This window comes from Mytilus californianus, unplaced genomic scaffold (assembly GCF_021869535.1).
Source record: "Mytilus californianus isolate M0D057914Y unplaced genomic scaffold, xbMytCali1.0.p SCAF_76, whole genome shotgun sequence".
Classification (NCBI taxonomy): domain Eukaryota; kingdom Metazoa; phylum Mollusca; class Bivalvia; order Mytilida; family Mytilidae; genus Mytilus; species Mytilus californianus.
Window position 1 is genome coordinate 609,795 of NW_026262730.1, and position 23,070 is coordinate 632,864.

At 33.6% G+C, this 23,070-nt stretch overlaps 1 protein-coding gene across 3 annotated transcripts in view; it reads right to left on the reverse strand.

Annotated features, from left to right (window-relative positions):
• LOC127710401 (uncharacterized) overlaps positions 1-23,070 on the reverse strand; it is a 175,577-nt gene that overhangs the window by 133,899 nt on the left and 18,608 nt on the right. For 2 of the 3 annotated variants that reach the window (XM_052216228.1, XM_052216230.1), the window contains one exon: positions 20,098-22,712. The exons of the other annotated variant lie outside the window; for it this stretch is intronic. In XM_052216228.1, coding sequence (XP_052072188.1) covers positions 22,451-22,712 — 262 coding nt within the window. In that variant the 3' untranslated portion in view covers positions 20,098-22,450. Of the gene's footprint in view, positions 1-20,097; positions 22,713-23,070 lie in introns of those variants that run through there. 3 annotated transcript variants of the gene reach the window in all.

The window sequence follows — 23,070 nt, forward strand, 5'->3', positions numbered from 1 at the left end:
GACCGAAAGATAAAATGGCATTTTGATGGAAGAATATGAAAAGAGGCGACAAATTTTAAAGGTCAAATTCTCATTTAGTTTGAATCCTGGGGAAAAGACAAGAGTCTGGAAAGGAAATATCAAACGCAATGAATACAGGAAATGTCATAAGGAGAATGGCAAAGGACATACAAAAAATGGGACATCATTTGTGCTACGATACCAAGTAAAAAGTATATGCATATATCGGATGCTCCCCTAACACGGTAGAAATTAATTGATTGATTTGTGTTGAACGCCACTTTCAGCACTTTTGATTTATTGGTGGAGAAGCCGGGTTGCCCGGAGAGAAATACCGATCTTCGGTAGGAAAACTGGCAATTATAGCCAGTTAAGATTGGTGTCGAGCGCACCTGTATAATAACCTCAGTTTTCAGAGAGACCAGTGATACAGTAGTTCCACTACTTTGACCACTCGGCCACTGAGGCCCCGGTAGAAATTGATATAATCTTTAACATTTCAACAAAGGTATGTGATACTCTTAGTTAGGATTTCCCTACCATTTCTGGAATAGGAAGAGTAAACATCGACAAAATAGAAAATGAACACCATAAAAGTATTGCGAATGTTAGCTAAATACTAAGACAGTATGAATCATTGCCTAACAGTGGAGACGAGGACATTCCATCCGTTTCAAAGAGAAAAATATGTGCTTCCTTTTCTTTTTTCTTTTCTTTTTTTTTTTGGGGGGGGGGGGGGATATAAACTGAATAAAATAAGTATTAAACAACTTCACATATTTGACCTTGACACATCATAAAGATTTTCAGTCTTTATCAGTTGGTTTATGGATTGTCTGTTAGTATACCCTTTAAAATAATACCTGCGTTTCGACTAAAAGGTTGACCAAATAGGGTAGGTAGATAGACAAATAATCTTATATTTGATTTGTTTAATATAAAAAGAAGATGTGGTATGATTGCCAATGAGACAACTCTCCACAATAGACCAAATGACACAGAAATTTACAACTATAGGTCACTGTACGGCCTTCAACAATGAGCAAAGCCTTAAACCTTTAAGTGTCACATCATATGTATGCGATTGCACCTTTAAAGCGACAGAGTGTGGAAATACACTTCCTTCTCGGACTATAAAATGTTTAGTTTGAGTGAATTTTTAATATTTATAAACAAAATGATATCCATTTTCGTGATGTTGACGGGGGGAGGGTGGATTGTATTTTAACGTATAAAAACATTTTAAGACTTTCTTTATAAATTGCAACTCAGCAACAGTTTTCATGACATGAAAACCGTTTCCAGCCAATCAATTATCCACTTCTTCCAGGTCATTATACAGAGTATGATCAACTTGTTTTCATTTGACGGATTTTTGTTTGTCTTGGTTATGTTATGACTTGACAGGTTGTTGCTGGAGAAAGCTTAATTTTACTGTGCAGACAATGACAACATCTATTCTTTGTACGTTCCGTAGCAAATCTAGTCACTTCATGTGATCAAAACGTTCATGACCAGGGCATGCAGGGGTATTGTATAGTTGCTAAGTGTTGAACTAAATCATCTGGTAACAAATTATCATGCTTCCGAATGGTGTGCCTATCAAAATAGAAATCTCTCAACTAACTCCAAATCAAGCGCATTTGTTCTACTGTTGAAGAGTTGTTCCCTTCTCATAACCATCCTTCCTGCTAACAACCGATATCAAACGATGTGAAACACATTCCATGGGTGTAAGAAATGTGAAGTCTATTTTCATTATCACATTTTTCAATAGAGTAAAACAGAATGAAACAGCGTAACATCCCTTGTAATCCACACGTTTATGGTTGATAAATATATTATTTTTATGAGATATGAAATAACAGAGATATATTGGAACTGAATTAATAATGGGTACATAAAATAAGACCTCGCAACTTGCAAGTGAACAACCACAACAATATGGCAAAGTCTGATGTTACTTTATTAGGAAAAATGAAAGTAAACAAATACTTTTGTGATCATTTATATGCAACAACTTCGTCCTACAAAAAGATCCAATTACCAAGTATCAAATAAAATAACTAATTATTGCAAGTATATCTGTTGAAATATAATTGCTGCTTCTCCTGTAAGCACGCGGCATTAAGGAGTTAGAGCAAAGACTGGTTGGCTCGGAGTCAGAATAATGCGTCCTAGTAAGGTGAAATGTCTTCCTGTGGACTGTTTAACTTGTGAACTAAAATGAACTAACAACTTCAATATCCAACTCAGCGTGTAGGTCTAGTACAAAGCAGGGTTAATATTCATATTACATTTAAATGTTCTCGTTCTGAATATACATATTAATTTGCCGCTGGACGTTAAATAGCCATCCATCATCATCATCTGTTGAAATCACCGGCCTAATGAGATTTAAGGTACTAGTATTTATTTCTTTTTCATTTAAACTATGCAGCCGGACAGCAATTCCCTGATTTGTCCGTTAAAACCCCGGATTTATTATTCAAGAATCAAGTGGAGATAATTTCCGAGTAAGCCGTCAACAGGTGTCGCTGCGCAGAAAATGAATACCCCGCGGAAGACGACCCGGTAGGAAATCGTGAAATTTTGTGAAATTTGAAGAAACCAAACGTATCATGAGCGGTATACATGATATCATAAGTTTTAAAAGTATTTGAAAAATATAAGAAGTCAAAGTAATGTGTCGTTGAATAAGAAATTCAAGTCATTAATTTTCAGTCTTCGGAACCGCCATTTTTAACTTCGACTGTCATTGACAAATTTTCAGCTCGGGACGAATTGACACAGGCCTGGTTTACCTAGTGAAAATAAATATGACTAGTTAATTTGTATTAACTGGAACATGGAGAACAGAACTGAAATGGTCACATGACGTTATCATTCGTTGTTTACATTCGAGCACAATTTTAGTATACATCACAATTTGGTAAGGCCGCGCAGGGAATTCCTATTATTTGTACTTAAAACTTCTCTGCTCTTGACCAAAACAGATCAGACATATGACAAACTTGTCACTGAAGAAAAGACAGTCAACATGTCATTGAAATGAATAAATTCATGCCTCAATGATGTCTTTCAGTGCACAAAATTACAAAAAATGAACAAAAGTTGTTCTACCTTATTAAAAATCACACAGATATTTTAGCATGTTAGGGTTTGTCCTGAATGACATGATTCCAGTGTAAACATCCTAAGACCTGATATATCATGGATAAAAGACAGAGGAAAAACAGTTTGAACAGAGACAGATCCTTATTCTGTAGCTTACAGATGTAATTTCAAAAGAATGAAGATGATATCAAATCATAATATAATATTGTTTGTGCTCATTCCATATTCATCTTCATGCAGTCATTCATTAGTTGTTCCATAGATGGTTGTTCAACTTCAATCTGCATCCAGTTTACCTAAATTAATCTCTATGAATTTTAGTCTCATTCTATTTTTACAATTGTTTAGCTGCATGTACCTGCATTTGATGAGGATTTATTTATTAGGTCAACATGGTATTTTTTTTTAAATCTTCATAATTACACATATTTTCAAGAGTATAATCAGAGTATAAACCAGAGATGGTTTTATATGTCTCTGACGGTTCAATTTAGACTTAAAAAAGCTTTTCATACTCATTATAAAATTATTTTTCACACCCAATGGCCTTGTTTTATGTTGTGATTTTTTTCAATTTGATTACATACATTAATTTCCCCTTAAAGATTCAAAATTACATATAATTAGTGAAATGATATTTTCAGTTTTTGACATTGTATTGGCATTTTACTTTTATCATGTCGATAGCATGTTTTGCAATATTTAGTTATTTGATATACATGATTGGGGATTGGGTTTTAAGTTGACAAATACTTAGTAGCTGTCACACCCAGAATACATCCTGATACTCGTGGCATTGACCATAACTGTTATTGCATATATATGTACACATGTTCTATAAAGTAACTTGACATTTCTGTTGTAGCCTGAAAGTGCATTTGTTTTATATTTCTATACTCAGAAAACTAGGTATCTCATTTCCTTTATCATATTATTAAGTTTTAGCAAATCTACTGGTGGTTTCATTTAATAATAAAAGTTGGAAGTTTTTATTTATTCTTGAAAAATATGAAATTTACTTTATCTTGTTAAATACAGACATGACAACTCAAGGGGACTGTAAATGGTGGATGGGTATCCATGTCATATACCAAGCTCTATATCTCCTAAGCCTTATTAAGTTCTGAATGAAACAGAAACTACTACATTTTATAATTTATTTTTCTTTTTATAATATAACCCTTTTTCTGAAATGAGACAGCACACAACAAAACAAATGACAGGTTTGCAACCACTGTCAGGCCAAATGTCAAAATATAGTTAGAATGAAAAATCCACTGCAAAGAACAAAATTCTTCGAGAGAAAATGCAATTCTGACATTAATTTGTTCAGGAAAAGATTTTACTCTTTGCTCAGTCTCTAAATAAAGCCCTGATTATATTTTTATTATTTGTTAATTTTTCTCAATATTTATTACCGTGTAATATTGCTACTTACATGCACATATAAATTACTTGTTTAGTGAAGCTTTTTGTCATAGAGTACTTTGACTTTAGTCGAAAAAAAGACATAGCGATCCTACATTCCGTCGGCGTCGTCGTCGTCGTCGTCGTCGGCGGCGGCGGCGGCGTCCACAAATATTCACTCTGTGGTTAAAGTTTTTGAAATTTTAATAACTTTCTTAAACTATCCTGGATTTCTACCAAACTTGGACAGAAGCTTGTTTATGATCATAAGATAGTATCCAGAAGTAAATTTTGTAAAAATAAAATTCCATTTTTTCCGTATTTTACTTATAAATGGATTTAGTTTTTCTGCCGGGAAATACTACATTCACTCTGTGGTTAAAGTTTTTAAAATTTTAATAACTTTCTTAAACTATCCTGGGTTTGTACCAAACTTGGACAGAGGCTTGTTTATGATCATAAGATAGTATCTAGAAGGAAATTTTGTAAAAAAATAAATCCATTTTTTCCTTATTTTACTTTTAAATGGACTTAGATTTTCTGCCAGGAAACAACACATTCACTCTGTGGTTAAAGTTTTTAAAATTTTAATAACTTTCTTATACTATCTTGGATTTGTACCAAACTTGGACAGAAGCTTGTTTATGATCAAAAGCTAGTATCTAGAAAGAAATTTTGTTTTCTTACAGTTAACATTACATTCAGTCTGCAGTTAAAGTTTTTAAACATTTATTAGATTCATAAACTATCCTGGATTTTTACCAAACTTGGACAGAAGCTTCTTCACATCAAAAAGATAATATCAAGAGGAATATTTTTATTGATTTACTTCCTCATTTTTGTTGAGCCTGCGATTAACAGAAAAAGTAGGCGAGACACTGGGTTCCGCGGAACCCTTACAAATTTTTCATAAAGTACCTTGATATTTCCATTTTTAATAAACATTGTCATGGGTATCATATGTCAGTGACCAGGAGGTGTTACATTTCAGTGTTCATCAAAGCTTGGGGTCAGTATTTTTATGCCCCACCTAGGGGCATTATGTTTTTCGGTCTGTGCGTCCGTTCGTTTGTCCGGTCGTCCGTCTGTCCCGCTTCAGGTTAACGTTTTTGGTTAAGTCAGGTTAAAGTTTTTGGTCAAGGTAGTTTTTGCTGAAGTTGAAGTCCAATCAATTTGAAACTTAGTACACATGTTCCCTATGATATGATCTTTCTAATTTTAATGCCAAATTAGAGTTTTTGCCCCAATTTCACGGTCAACTGAACATAGAAAATGATAGTCCGAGTGGGGCATCCGTGTACTATGGACACATTCTTGTTTCAAATAATTAACTGGTCCAAAACCCCTCATTTTATGTGAATATTTGTTAACCACATCGGATACTTTTTTTGTTCTTCTGAAGCTAATTGTGTGTAGTATTCTAGTTAAGAAAACAATGTATTTTTTTTTAAACTGAATGCAATAATATTGGCAATTTCCCTAGCAATATCCCTGATTTCTAGATGATTATAAGAATTTTTTTGTGAAATATTTCAATTAAATAGTGATTTACCAAAGCAGACATACATTCTGTAATACTTTCTCTTACTGTTTTGGGTCCTGATACCTGACAGGTGCCCTCATTCTAATGATTAATTATAATTTCCAAAATATTTTTCATATTTACACATTTTGCCATCGCATACGAATAAATTATTAGATATTATACCCTAGAAACACTGTTTCCCTAACTAAAATTGAGCGAAATGCTTATTTTCTCTCGTTTCTGATCAGCCGTCCCTTCAACGACTTTTCATTCGAGTTATCTCCTTTTGGCCGGTCGCCAATTTTGGACCTGTTGAATTGACACACGGCCGGTTTACCTGGCGAGTTTTGGTAACAATAGGCATTTCATGTTCATAATATCAGGAGGTATCATCCCTCTTAAGGACAATACGTTACCATTCCGTGTGTCATTTCAATTTACATTTATTTACTGAGAGGTGTCACGGCCGCAGCACGTTTTTCATCTTTCCCAATCAAATAACCAAGGAAATTGTACTTTTTCATTCTTAAAAGAATAACGTAGTTAAAGTTTGAAACCTGCCGTATCAAATGATATATTTGGTTAAGCATGAAAAAATCATAAAATATCTTTACGCCGTCGATTTCGTGGCGTCATTGCCGCTAAAAAATGTCATTTTGTGAACTGAAAATCACGTGACCAGAATTATAAAATCGACGCCATTATGAGATTTGATGTCCGGCTGATGTGCAGGTGATGTGTGATTTCAGTCTTGTCACATATTGCTTGTCCTTTTATAGCTGGTCTTCATTTTGTAAACTTTTGTATGGTCTCTAGTAATGAACGAATCACATATTCTATCACGACTAGCAACGATTTAACAAACGCTCTAAATAAGAAATAGTCCGTCCAACTCAATTGATTGTCAAGATGGAAACACCTTTCATTATTTCTATAAAACCATACATGGACTTGTCTAAACAAATCAAATAACGAGAGCAAACTTTCGTGTTATGTGTGAAATAATGAAGAATTTTGGATACTTTTGCAAGATTTCGTCAATCTTAGCTTAATTTTCGTTTCAGGATTATTTTAGACGTTATATAAAGTGCTTACATGGAATAGTCTATTATTTTAGGTCCTTTTTTTGTCATATAGCCTTTTACATGTTTTAACTGTACTGTTCTTACAGATCCTTGTCTTCCAGATATTAAGTGTTGTTAACATCACTGGGTCCATACCGCAGCTGGTGGAGTATCAGTCCTCGAGGGTATCATCAGCTCAGTAGTCATTACTTTGTTACTCAGTCTGACATAATTTGTAACTGAGCTTTCGTTAATTGTTCGTTTATAAATTTATGAATTATTAGGAAACTAAGGTTTGAACTCCCTCAGGCAAAGGTGATATTATATGGATTTGGCTACTATTTTAAGTCCTTTTTGGTCATATAACCAGCCGAACAGCAAATCCCTGATTTGTCCGTTAAAACCCCGGATTTAGTATTCGGGAATCAAGTGGAGATCATTTCTGAGAAAGCCGTCAACAGGTGTCGCTGCGCCGAAAAAAAAAAAATCCCCGCGGAAAAAGACCCGATAGGAAATCGTGAATTTTGTGTAATTTGAAGAAACCATACATGATATCATAAGCTTTGAAAGTATTTGAAAAATATAAGAAGTCAAACAAACGTATCGTTGAAAAAGAAATTCAAGTCATTAATCATTTTTAATTTTCAGTCTTCGATACCGCTGTTTTTCAACTTCGACTGTCATTGACAAATTTTCAGCTCGGGACGAATTGACACATGCCTGTTTCACCTAGGGATAATTTTGATAAACTGGAACATGGAGAACAGAACTGGAATGGTCACATGACGTTACCATTCGTTTTTTACATACGAGCACAATTTTAGTGCACATCCCAATTTGGTAAGCCATACAGGGAGTCCCCTATTATTTTTTTCTTGAAACTTCTCTGCTCTTGACCAAAACAGCTCAGAAATATGATAAACTTGCCACTAAAGAAAAGACAGTCAACATGTCATTAAAATTAACAAAGTCTGTTATTTTTTTTGTGATTTATTTCACTTTTTCATGCCTCAATGATGTCTTTCTAGTACACAATTTGTCACAAAATTACAAAAAATGAACAAAAGTTGTTCTACATTCTTATAATTCACACAGATATTCTGAATTCTGCACATTATGCATGTAAGAAAATGTACATAAACCTCCCAATAACATCCCTAAAGCAGTGCATAATTTTTTGGGAAGTCCAGGTGTAAATTATTGTTTTTGTCCTGAATGACATGACTTCAGTGTAAACATCCTAAGATCTGATATATCGTAGATAAAAGACCGAGGAAAAACAGTTTGAACAGAGTCAGATCCTTATTTTGTAGCTTACAGATGTAATTTCAAAAGTATGGAGATGATATCACATCATAATATAATATTGTTTGTGCTCATTCCATATTCATCTTCTATCAGTCATTCATTACTTGTTCCATAGATGGTTGCTCAATCTGCATCCAGTTTACCTAAATTAATCCCTATTTATGAATTTTAGTGCATTCTATTTTTACAATTGTTAAGCTGCATGTACATTGTACATGTACCTGCATTTGTCTTTGATGAGGATTTATATAAAAGGTCGACATGGTATTTTTTTTAACTCTTCATTATTACACATTTTTCAGTATATGCTACCAGAGATGGTTTTATATGTCTCTGATGGTACAAATTAGACTTAAAAAAGCTTTTCATACTCATTATATAATTATTTATCACACCCCATGGCTCTGTTTTATGTTGTGATTGTTTTTTTCAATTTGAGTAAATACAATACTATCCCCTTATAATTAAATTACATATAATTAGTTAAAAAGCTATTTTCAGTTTTTTACAGTATATTGCCATTATTGGCATTTTAATTTTATCATGTGTGTATAGCATGTTTTGCAATATTTAGTTATTTGATATACATGATTGGGGATGGGGTTTTTAGTTTACAAATACTTAGTAGATGTCACACCCAGAATATATCCTGATACTCTTGGCATTGACCATAACTGTTATTGCATATATATGTACACATGTTATATAAAGTAACTTGACATTTCTGTAAGAGACTAAAAAAGCATTTTTTTTTATATTTCTATACTCAGAAAAACAAGGTGTCTCATTTCTTTTATCATATTATTAAGCTTTCATCAAATGAAGGACTGGTGGTTTCATGTAATGATAAGAGTTTGAAGTTGTTATTTATTCTTGAAAATATAAAATTTACTTTATCTTCTTAAATACAGACATGACAACTAAAGGGGACTGTATGGGTATCCATGTTCTATGCCAAGTCCTATCAAGTTCTGAATGATTTAAAAAAAAACAGCAAATTCAAACTACTACATTTCTTAAATGTTTTTTTACAATATAACCCCTTTTCTGAAATGAGACAGGACACAACAAAACACATGACAGGTTTGCAACCACTGTCAGACCAAATGTCAAAATATAGTTTGAATGAAAAACCACTGCAGAGAACAAAGTTCTTCAAAGATTAAATGCAATTCTGACATTATTTGTTCAGGAAAAGATTTTACTTTTTTGCTCAGTCTCTAAATACTAAATGAAATAAAGCCCTGGATATATTTTTATTATTTATTAATTTTTCTCAATTTTTATTACCTTGTAATATTGCTACTTACATACACATATAAATTACTTGTTTGGTAAAGCCTTTTTATAGAGTACTTTGATAATTCAATTTTAAATAAACATTGTCATGGGTATGATATCCTATGCCAGTGACCAGAAGTCGCTTCATTTCAGTATTAATCATTAGACCTCACATATATAATTACTTAACTATTGCATATATAAACATATTTAGAATGAAAATAAACATTAAGTTCACAGATATAACTGACATTGGGTCTTAACAGAAATTCTCTAAAAATATTACTCTATATATTAAGAATAGACTATATAAAACAAAAATGTACATTTCATACCCATAATCTTTATAAAATATATTTTCATGTAGATCTACTAAGAAACAAATCTGTTTCTGAATCACTGAATGCTTAATCAAAATGAAGTAGTTATGTGTATTCAAGAATAGTAATTGATTCTTGTAAGAAGATGTACATTTGTATGCCTTGAAACAATTATTTCCATCAAAGTATGATAAAATAGAGTTAAACATGCAATCAGGGAATATGCTGAAACACCCCCCCCCCTTTAATGATGGAATTGTTTCACCAAAGCTTGGGGTAAGTATTTTTTCTAATAATTTACTGATCCAAAACCCCTCACTTTATGTAAATATTTTTTATCACATAGGATACTTGTTTGTATTTCTTCTGAAGCTAATTGTGTGTAGTATTCTAGTTCAAAAACAATGTTTGTGTTTTTAAACTGAATGTAATAATATTGGCAATTTCCCTGATTTCTAGATGATAATAAGACATTTTTTTGGAATATTTCAATTAAATAGTGATTTACCAAAGCAGACATACATTCTGTAATATTTTCTCTTACTGTTTGGGTCCTGATACCTGACAGGTACCCTCATTCCAATGATAATTAAAATTTCCAAGATCTTTTTCATATTTCCACGTTTTGCTATCGCATACTGATAAATTATTGGAAATTATACCCCGGAATCACACTTTCACTTACTAAAATTGAGCGAAATGCTTATTTTCACTAGTTTCTGATCAGCCGTCCCTTCAACGACTATTCATTCAAGTTATCTCCCTTTGGCCGGTCGCCAGTTTTGGACCTGTTGAATTGACACACCGCCGGTTTACCTGGGGAGTTTTGGTAACAATAGGCATTTCATGTTCATAAATATCATGATGTATTATCCCTCTAAAGGAAAATACGTTACCATTACGTGTGTCATTTCAATTTACATTTATTTACTGAGAAGTCTCACGGCCGCGGCAAGTTTTTTTATCTTTCCCAATCAAAATATCAAGGAAATTCTATTTTTTCATTCTTAAAAGAATAACGTAGTTAAAGTTTGAAACTTGCCGTATCTAATGATATATTTGGTTTAGCATGATAAATACATAAAATAGTTTTACGCCGTCGATTTCGTGGCGTCATTGCCGTTGCTAAAAAATGCCATTTTTTGAACTGAAAATTACGTGACCAGAATAATTAAATCGACGCCATTATGAGATTTGCTATCCGGCTGTAACTCTTCAACTTTTTCATTCTTATACATCTTTGGATTTCAAATATTTTGCTTTCAGTGGTCATGATGAAGGTAAATTCAGAAAAGCGCTTTGACCGCATGAAATGTATTAAGTGTTGTTTTCATTTTTTGCGAATATTGTTCGCACTGTTTGCTATTCATTACATTTCGTAAATCATCTATGCATATTTCAAATCTAAATTAATTAAGATTCCATAGATAAGTTCATACCCAGTTTTCTGTGTTGGTATGATGACGTTTTTTTTCCTTTCAAAAATGTTTGTTTGGCATGGTGCAGAGCTCCAGATAAGCTGCGTATTTGCGTGATCACGCAATACAAATAATTTAAAAAACCCAATGCAATTGCCCATTGCAGGGTTCAATAACCCAATTAATTCAAAGGAAAACCCAATTATATGCCAAAACCATGAGTTCTTAACGCTTTTATTCGCTATCGTTTGCGTTATTTACCCTTATCTGATTACAGTCGTCGCGTAAATCTATTTTTATAATATTTATAATTGGAAATGTCCTTTCGTTCTTAAAATAGAGCCCTGCATCAAGTAGCTGTAATGGGTCCCAGTTCGAATTTTCCGTTGCTCAAAAGGTACACGTGTTTATGAAAACATTTCGATCTTCTCGGCGTTTATCCAATTAGCGTGTGACATGCTGTCATATTTTTTCGAATTGCTCGAGATTTATCATAACACACAATGAATTAAAACGAAAGTAAATGTCCGATACAAATATTGAATAGAAGCATGTTTTCGGCTTCTTTTTGATAGCTGAGGGAAAGTTATGATGATAACAAGACTCAGCTAGTGTTTTTATGAAGCGTACATTGAACGCACGGGCGTGTTTGCGTACCTTAATGAGAACATTGCTATAGAACGATAAACACGGGGTTTCGCCAAAAACGAAATCAGTTGGAAAAAGTGAAAGGCCAAATCAATTATGACATGATATGTAGTTGGAAAGCATCCGAAACCAAAAGTTCTGATATGGGACAACTTAACCCAGATTTATGTAAATTGAATTAAACAAAAACAGTTTATATATTATTTTTTTCATTTTAGTTGATGAATGAATACACATATCCGTTTTTTACGTCAAATTATGCAGCTTGACACTTTCTTTGTTTTGGTCTAATTGTTCTGGATGCTTAAGATAGTTGTCTTGTTGGCAAGTGCAGTATAACATTGTCATTTATTTACTTGATGTTGCAGAATTATTTGTAAATTTAAGTTGAATGTGGTCTCCATCATTAAACCACCCTATAAATCTCAAGGTTTTGGGGTATATCTTAAATCTGGGAACTACTTTTTATTTTTATTAAAAAGTAGATCTGGCAAATAGGTGAAAGGACTGGCAAAACTTTCTTACAGCACCTAAATTTCACATATATTACATAAAAATCTAAACACTTAGCCACACCTACACCAACTATAAACTGTAGGGTGATCATATGGGATCTAGAAAGGCAACTAGTTACTGTCCAACTAGTGACACCAGCTGCAGATTATATAAGTTTTGAGGAAATACAAAACTGACAGAACGTTTAAAACTGGACACAAATTAAATGTACAATTGCTCGTCAGTGAATAAACCAAATAAAACAGCTAAGCACATATACAAAGAAAGAAACACATTTAAGATGGAAACACATCTGGGGTTGATATAATGAGATTATAACATGCCTAAATATTCAATATTGTGTTGATGAAAAAAACCCAATACATTAAGGAGCTTGGTGGTGAAAAACCAAATTTGATATTTGCTTGAGGGGTGAATTGGAATTGATACATTAAAAAATGGTCGGTAAAAACCCCAATTTGTGAATTCTTATCTGGAGCTCTGATGGTGTTATCTTTTTGTCTTAGAGTTGCAGTTTCTAATTTCACTTGGTATGCATTCCATCTTTTTATTACGTTCTGTATAATTGTGTTTATATGAATAAAAATTTTAAATTGTATTGATGCTCATTGTATCAATTTTGTTTTTATGTTTATTACTTTAGAGAGGATTCGATTCAATGGTAATATTTTGCACTGGAAAATGTTTGTACCAATGAACAGAAAGCTTGAGATAAACAGGAAATAATGATGATAATGAACTCTGCATTGTACTATACTGACACGCTGATCCTGATTCTGAGTTTACACAATAAAAGTTCAGAGGAAAACATGTCAACCAACTAATTTTCATTATTCTGACTCCGAGCTGACCAGTTTTGTTCTTAAAGCGTAATGTTACATGTTGAGCAGAGAAACAGCATATATAAAATTTCACGTCTTTGGAAGTTTTGGTAAGTGATCGAACCCACGGCCTACCACAATCGAGATGAGTATTATATTTTTGGTTTGTTGATATTTATCGCCACTATCAGATACCTAAGCTATTCTTATGCTTGCCAGTTGCATTGGTGGAGGAAATCTTCTCATCTGGAGAGATGAAAAACAGCATGATAACACATTTAAAGTCAATAATTTATAATAAAGGAAAGAAATTTCAAAAAGGATTTGATAAGTGGCAATCACAATCTAATGAGGAACGACATACCCAGTATGCAATATGCATAGCAAATAATAGCCAAATCCATATAATTTCAACCCGCATTTTTTCTTAAAATGTCCTGTACCAAGTCAGGAATATGGCAGTTGTTATCAAATAGTTCGTTCCTATGTATGTTGGCGTTTGTTTTTGTTGCACTTCATTGTTTCTGTTGTTCCGTTGTTTTCCTCTTATAGTTGATGTGTTTCCCTCACTTTTAGTTTGTAACCCGGATTTCTCTCAATCGATTTATGACTTTTGAAAAGCGGTATACTACTGTTGCCTTTATTTATACAGCAGCATTGCAACAGTTTCACACTTGACAATAGAAGAAGCTTGATATTTACTTTTTAGGTGGTAAGTCGTCACTCATTTTTGTTTTACTCTAAACCATATAAGACAGAAGAAATGAAGAAATGGATTGAGTGACTACGTCTACTTTACACTTAACACATGTGACTAGGTGAGAATGAATGGAAGGAGATTTTGGGTATACGTCAGTGAGACAATTACACAACGACTAACATCTAGAGGAAAACATAAGTCTTTAACAAAAGTATTTTCGCTTACTGAGACGCGACCGAGCGATAATGGAGGACCCGGCAAATAGCGTTCATAGAATGTCGAAAATATGGAAATGCAAGTCTCGAAATCGTAATAGCTGAATTGTCAAGCATATAAATCATAATCAAATTTGATAAATCATGAACAAATTTTCGATATTCATATGTCTACGCATATATAACTCCCCTGTAGCACAAAAGAAAACGTTATTTAATGTTGTGTAGCGAGCCCATAATTCAGATACGATCTCGGAAAAAATATCGGTCCTTCAAAAACACTTATTCTAAAAGGTAACAAATCCAACACTAGTACTGTAATTAGATCTTTAAAGGTTGTTTTTTATCGGTATAAATATTGATTTTGTAATCAGTATATTAAAACCAAACTAGATATTATTTTTGTACACACATTTAAAAATAAGAAGATGTGGTATAATTGCCAATGAGACAACTCTCCACAAGAGACCAAATGACAGAGAAGGTAACAACTATAGGTCACCGTACGGCCTTCAACAATGAGCAAAACCCATACCGCATAGTCAGCTATAAAAGGCCCGATATGAAAATGTAAAACAATTCAAACGAGAAAACTAACGGCCTAATTTATGTTTAAAATAATGAACGAAAAACAAATATGATACACAAAAACAAAAAACAACCACTGTACATTTACGGTCCTACAATCTGTCGATACTCATTTTTTGGCATTACAAAAGGCATGTTTATTTCTGACTGTTAATGACGTCTTTACACTAAACCCATTGGATGTTGTACTGATTGATATTTTAGTCTTAGATACATGATTTTTTATTAGTTGTTTTTGGCTTTGAACTAAATGTAACTTTCATTAACTGCGAGTTCTCTAAGATATGTACTTTGTGTGCTTTGTTTTGATTTAATGAGCCCTTTTCAACTAAAATTGATAGTTTGTTCTTATGTTGTACTGGTACACCACTGTCCCAGGTAAAGGGGAGGGTTTTACGCCAGCAAACATATTTAATTCCGCTTCATTTTTATGTGCCTGTTCCAAGTCAGGAGCCTTTAATTCAGTTGTTGGCGTTTGTTACTACACATCATATTTGTTTTTCGTTTATTGTTTTGTACATAAATCTACAAATAGTTTTCTCGTTTGAATCTTTTAACTTTGTCATTTAGATGCCTTTTTATAGTTTGCCATACGGAATGGGTTTTGCTCGTTGTTGAAGGCCGTATGGTTACATATAATAGTTAATTTCTACATCAATTGGTCTCTGGTAGAGAACAGTCTCATTGACAATCATACCAAATCTTCTTATTTTTCATATTTATTCCCCCTTAATAATCAAGTTTCAAGTCGTCTTGGTCGGTAATATCCTCTTTTCTAACTTCTAACGTTTGTCGTCAGTTCCTAAAAAGGTCACCAAACGTGTGGGGGGTAACTTTACCTTTTCTTGTTTAAATTTGGGAGTCTGAGTATTTCGCCGACCATAGCCACTTACAGTGTACCTTTGTCTTGTAGTATGAAACTATCTTTGCGAAAATAAATGCTTCAAAGTATTAAATGAAAGTAGTTTTTGTAATGACAAATCAAACACATAATATAAAGATAAGGAGCTGTGGTATGATTGCCAATGAGACAACTATCCACTAAAGTCAAAATGAAGTGGATGTAAGCAATTATAGGCATCCGTACGACCTTCAACAATGAGAAAAACCCATACCGTATAGTCGGCTATAAAAGGCCCCCACTACAGCTGTGGAAGAGAGTCTCCAACGCACCAACAGTGGAGCAAGGATGAATGTAGGTAGTGCAAGCCGAAAGGAAACTACAAAAAGGATAACGGAGACCCTTAACATGGCAAAACCTAAAACCAGAATTGGTTTTTGGAACGTCAGAACATTGTATGCAGCAGAAAAATTGGCTCAAATAACCTAAGAAATGCAGCGGTACAAATTACATATCTTAGGCGTTAGTGAAAGTATATGGACAGGATATGGCAGGATGACAAAAACTTCAGGAGCTACTGTAGTATACTCTGGGCGAGATGATAACGAACATCACGAAGGAGTGGCAATAATCATCAAAAAGGGTATAGAAAGAACACTGTTAGAATGGAAACCTATAAGCAGTCGAATTATTATGGCAAGATTCAAAGGAAAACAGATTAACATCCCTTTATTTCAATGTTATGCTCCTACGAATGAAGTTGATGAAGAGAACAAAGATGCATTTTACGAACAATTACAACATGAAATTGATAAAACACCAAACCATGACATGAAGATCATCATGGGAGACATGAATGCAAAAGTGGGTTTGGACAACACTGGCTACGAAAGAGTTATGGGAACGCATGGTTGTGGTAATATAAATGAGAATGGGGAACGACTTGTCGATTTCTGCTCAACAAACAATTTAGTAGTAGGAGATTCCATTTTTCCATACAGAGACATCCACAAACTGACATGGTATTCCCCAAACATTAGGGATAAAAACCAGATTGATCATCTAATGATAAACAGCACATGGAGAAGATCATTATTAGATGTGAAAGTTAAGAGAGGAGCTGATGTAGGATCTGACCACGAACTGATAACAGCTTTCATCCAACTGAAGCTCAGGGCAACTGGAAAGAAAGTTTCATCAAGGAAGGATACCATGTATTGGAAAACTCAGTAAGAGATGAAAATGAAACATTCGATGAGAAGTGGAATGAGATATCAGATATATACACTAAATGTAGCGAGGAATGTATCCACTATAAGCAAAAGACAAAGAAAAAAAGATTGGATCACACCGGAAACATGGAACCAGATTAACATCAGAAGGCAGGCTAAAAAGAAAGTCAATGACACCAAATCACCAAGATTGAAAGACAAATACCAACAAGATTATAGTGACATACATCGCAATGTCAAAATCCTGGTTAGAGCTGATAAGAGAAGATTTATGGATAATTTAGCAGATCAAGCAGAAGAAGCGGCTAATAAAAGAGAGCAAGGCAACCTCTACAAAATTACCAAAATCATCTGTGGAAAAGGCAAGTCATCACCTAACATCCCAGTGAAAGACAAACAGGGTAATTTACTAACATCTGAAAATGAACAAGAAAAAAGATGGGCAAAACACTTCAGTGAAATTTTGAACAGACCATCTCCAAAAGAACTACCGACTATTCCAGAGCCTAACATTGAACTGGAAATAAGTATTGAACCACCCACCATATCTAAAATTGTAACAGCAATCAAGACTCTAAAGAACGGAAAAGCTCCTGGTTCAGATAATCTAAATGCAGAACTGTTCAAAACTGATCCCATCTTAGCGGCCAATACCCTCCAACCAATTTTCCATTACATCTGGAAAAAAGTTAAAGTACCAACAGAATGGGATAAAGGTATTATCATCAGAATACCTAAAAAGGGTGCATTAAATGACTGCAATAACTGGCGTGGAATCACTCTTATATATATTCCTAGCAAGATCTTGGCCAAAATTATTATAAAAAGAATATCCGAATCAATCGACAGTTCATTAAGAAAGGAGCAAGCAGGATTCCGCAAGGGAAAAGGCTGCGTTGACCAGATTTTCATCCTGAGAAATATCACTGAACAATGCACTGAATGGCAGCGGCAACTCTACATCAATTTCATCGACTTCGAAAAAGCATTTGATAGCATTCATAGGGAAGCCTTTGGAAAATCATACAACTTTATGGCATCCCACAACACCTGATCCATGTAATCAAGGCTTTTTATGAAAACTTCAAATGTACAGTCGGAAGTGAACAACTTTATTTCCCAATTAAAACTGGAGTAAGACAATGATGTGTAATGTCATCTACACTATTTATAATAGCCATTGACTGGGTGATGCGACAAACAACTGCAGATATCCCAAGAGGCATAAGATGGGGAACTTTCACCATTCTTGAAGATTTGGACTTTGCTGACGATATTGCCATGCTATCGCACACTCACCAACATATCCAGGAAAAGTCCAGTCGAATAGAAAAGTATGCAGGACAGATAGGTCTGATAATAAACACAAAGAAAACTGAAGTAATGAGTTTAAACATTAACAACCCAGCACCAATTATAATAAACGGGAAACCATTACCACAGACCGATACCTTCACTTACCTAGGAAGTACTGTAAGATCAGATGGTGGAGCCAACACTGACATCAAACAAAGACTGTCAAAAGCTAGAGCTGCTTTTAATAATCTGCAGCCTGTATGGAAATCTGGTCAATACACCATCCGGACAAAGCTAAAACTATACAACAGTTGTATACTACCTATCCTGTTGAATGGTTCTGAATGTTGGCGAATGACAGAGGCAGACCAACAGAAGCACTCTACATTCCATACCAAGCGTCTGAGGAGAATCCTGAGGATATTTTGGCCACAAAAAATCACCAACCAGGACCTCCTCAATAAATGCAAACAGGAAGAGATCAACATACTCATTAGCAGGAGAAGATGGAGATGGATTGGTCATGTTTTACGTAAGAGCACTGAAGAACTAACAAAAGCAGCAATGTTCTGGACCCCAGAGGGAGAGAGACGAAGAGGACGACCTAAGATAACATGGCGGCGCACAGTTGAGTCTGAGATGGCATATTTCCAACATACTTGGGGGAGCTTTAAGAAGATGGCACAAAACAGACAGATGTGGAGAAACTTCGTTGCTGCCCCACACGCCAATGGGCGTAATGGGCAGTAAGTAAAAGTAATTTACGAAAAACAAATATGACAGACATGAACCAACGACAACCACTGAACTACAGGCTCCTGACCTGGGACAGGTACATAAAGAATGTGGCGGGATTAAACATGTTTGTGAGCGCTCAACCTCCCCTAACCTGGGACAGTGGTGTAACAGCACAAAATAAGAACAAACTATAAAAACAAATTTAAAAAGGCTTAACTCGTCAGATCGATACAAAGAAAAACGTCTTGTGTTAAACATGTTTGTAAACTAAACAAAATTTTGTTAATTGTGAATCTGTATATATCTATGTTGAGGAGACCCACACGTAGGCTCTGGCTGTTGGCAATCCTCTTAAAATAAAGAATTTAAAAAAAAAATCACACAAAAATACAGACAGGGTATATATATAATATTTTTTTTTAGATTGGTTATTATTTCATACATCGACAGTCTTGTAGTGTTCGCACTCTTCATACATCATAACGCTGTTACCAGTTTAGAAATTAGAACGATATTTTCAGACGAATACAAATTGTTACTCGTGGCCTGAAGCGTCTGATTATAATAACTGTTTCCTTACGATCGGCTCTCAAACCTTCTATACTGTATTACGCATTGCACTTCTAATTGAAGTTCATTTTTAAAATTCGCATTTGATTTAAATCGGCTTCGAAATTCAATGAGGTCTTTCGACATTTGGTCTTTACAAGCTATTATTAATCGATTTCTTCCGCTATCTTGAGTGCAAACTATTGTTGGGTTTATTACGATTTTTAATACCATTTCAAAAATAGATGACCTTTATATATTCTAATGTTGCTAGACTCACAATAGTATTATACCTTGTGGCATTCCAGGCATGGTAGTCAACTTTAATGTTATGTTCTCTTCATTGTAATCAGTGAGTTTTCCCTTTTTTAAGTCGTCCTCCTTTCAACATCTGTGTATAAGACTTTACAACACCGGTTCGATGGAATTCGTCAAGTATCTAATTGTAATCATTTCAAAAACGGAAAACGAAAAAGAGTTTACAAAATACTTCTCACTAAACGACAAAGAAAATAAGTTAGTTTTTTTATATATATAAATTACTGCTTAATATAAAAAATAAAATTAATTTTAAAAGATATAAACATTCTGTACAAATTATTTTGCTTTGAGATATGATTTCATATATTTTCCTGAATAGCATTGTAGTTAAAATACTTGAACACAGGTTAAAACAAGAATGTGTCCATAGTACACGGATGCCCCGCTCGCACTATCATTTTTTATGTTCAGTGGACCGTGAAATTGGGATCAAAACTCTTATTTGGCATTAAAATATGAAAGAATATATCATAGGGAACATAAGGGAACATGTGTACTAAATTTCAAGTTGATTGGACTTCAACTTCATCAAAAAACTACCTTGACCAAAAATTTTAACCTGAAGCGGGACAGACGGACGAACTAACGAACGCACAGACCAGAAAACATAATTTCCCTCTACTATCGTAAGTGGGGCATACAGATATAAGCATCAAATCATGTACAATGTCTCTATACTTATAATAGAATAAATCCATAACTATTTATAGACAAACGCCCCTTTATACTTTTTTTTTGCAAGTCGTGTTTGATGAAAGCCATGGTTCATTGTATTTTTCCGTCCTCTTATCACTTTTAACTCCTTCTTTGTCATCTGGTATATAAATTATTATATTTATAAACATCAGCAATTATGGCCAAGCAATTAGAAAAAAAACATACAAAAATTCATATACAAGAATAGAACAAATCAACGTTTAGCTAAATATACAAATGTCAGATAATATTAAATACAGAACTAGCATGAGAGATATCTGACGCCCTCAGTTCTACAAACTGTTTAAACAAAACTCCTATATGACAAACGAGTTCAAGAGTGAACCTAAAAATATATACTAATTTATCAAATAGGTCAAGATCTTAAATGATAACATATTGTCTTTAATAAAGGCAAAACAAATCAATTGATATCACAATAAAAAAAAATATATTCAGAATCTAGGAACTCTACATTTCGTAAATAATAATTGTATTCGGGAGTTCTTCGTGATTTAACCTTTTTTATTCTATACAAGGGGAATTACATTTGGATATCATTTGTCTATATATATCATTATTTCATATCAGATATTCATCAGACTGACAATCGAGAATACGTAGATATGAATCTGGTGACCCCAAATAAATTTTACATCAGCAAAATAAATATCTTAATAAACAATATTATTTGTGTGCTTTCTTAAATTGCAATTTCAAGATTGCTACATATTTCACCATTTTTCTATCTGTATCTACGGTATCAAAACATTTTAGATTCAAGATGCTGTTAAATTAACTCTAAATACATACAATAAAAACTTTTCTTTCAAAATCATTTAGATATTTATATCGTTTGAAAATGCATAGAAAATAAAAGATATTACAAAACTTCATTCATCAACTATAATTGCTTCTGGTTAAACTTTTAATCGGAAGAATCGAAGAAATCGAAACTTTTGTTTCAAACATGAAATAAATTAAGGTAAAGTATGTTATATATACTCTTAAAACACTTTCTTTCGACCAGTATGTAGATCAGTCATATTCAGTAATTTGCCCTATTCATAATAATTTCCTTAATGAATATATAACATTAACCTAAATATGGTTGTCTGTTTAGTTTCGTATTTGACTTTAGATATCGTGCAGTTCATGAATGCAAAACACAGTATACAATTTGTCGATATTACCCAGCAGCTGTGATTGTTAATTTACAGATGCAGCAAGACTGATGTCCAGTTAAGGATTGATGTCAGGATCTGCTAGGTGTTGTTTTGAATGATACGCGAGATATGAGTGTTTGCTCTTTATTAGATGTGTTAATGCGGCTTCGGGATGAATAAAATCCTCTTTGTTAAGTACATGTAGTGATTTTTGTGCCATTAATTTATAAAACATATTATTTTTCGTTATATTGAATATGCAACAAATATCTAGTATGATAATCGTAATCTATCAGAAGCTGTCATCTAAAACACTAGAATATCGATATAATGAAATACAAGAACACACATAAAACATTGTATTCTTTCCATTGTTCGCCTTGTTAAATTTAGGGGAAAAATGCCTAAACTCAAGTGATTAAGTGACCTTGGTATGGTATGGGCACTTGTCCTTCGTTTTGTAAGTCCCAAATTCTGAAGTTTATATGAATAACAGGAGATTGCTGGGTTAAAGTTAACATGGTTAATCAGACAACAACCCAACGACACAAATAAACAAAGATCATAAATAAAGTTACTTGACTTGAATTCCACACATTCTATAAGTCATATTTGCATTTTAACATCCTTATAGACAACTTTTGTTTATAGTTGAGTTTCATATAAAAGGAACCACAATCGATTTACAACGCGGTTCGATGAAACGAATCCTCTTCCGATGTACCGGTTTGATCTGTACTTATTATATTTTCGAACCCTTTTTTGGATTGGCTATTACGACTAAGATTTGTCGGTTCATCGTTTTGAGAGCCACTTGAAGAGCGAATTGTCGGAGATACGGTGGCAACTTTGCGATTTTCATCTTTCTCAAATGCTTGGTTGGCATAAGATCCTACCTTGTTAGTTTGAATTGACAACTTATTATCACCATTGCTGTTTTGTTTGCTGTGAAAAAACAGAAATTAAATTCGTCAAAATAAATTAAAAAATATACCATATACATGCAGAAGGGAAAGATAGCTGAGCTTATGCATATTGACAGCAAGTATAATCTTTATTTCATATCTGATTTAATACAGAGTCCACATTAGATTTCTTTATCAATGAATTGTTTAATAAAGTGTCGTCATGTTTGACGAAAGAAAACACACTGATTGGTTTTGTTACAAGGCGGAATAAATGAAAATCAAATTATGTAAATTCTTAACAGTTACACTTCCAGATCCCATTCTCGATTTTGACGATAAGAATTCTGATTTTTTACCCATTATCATACAAATAGTGTTCGCATAAGCGTTTTTAT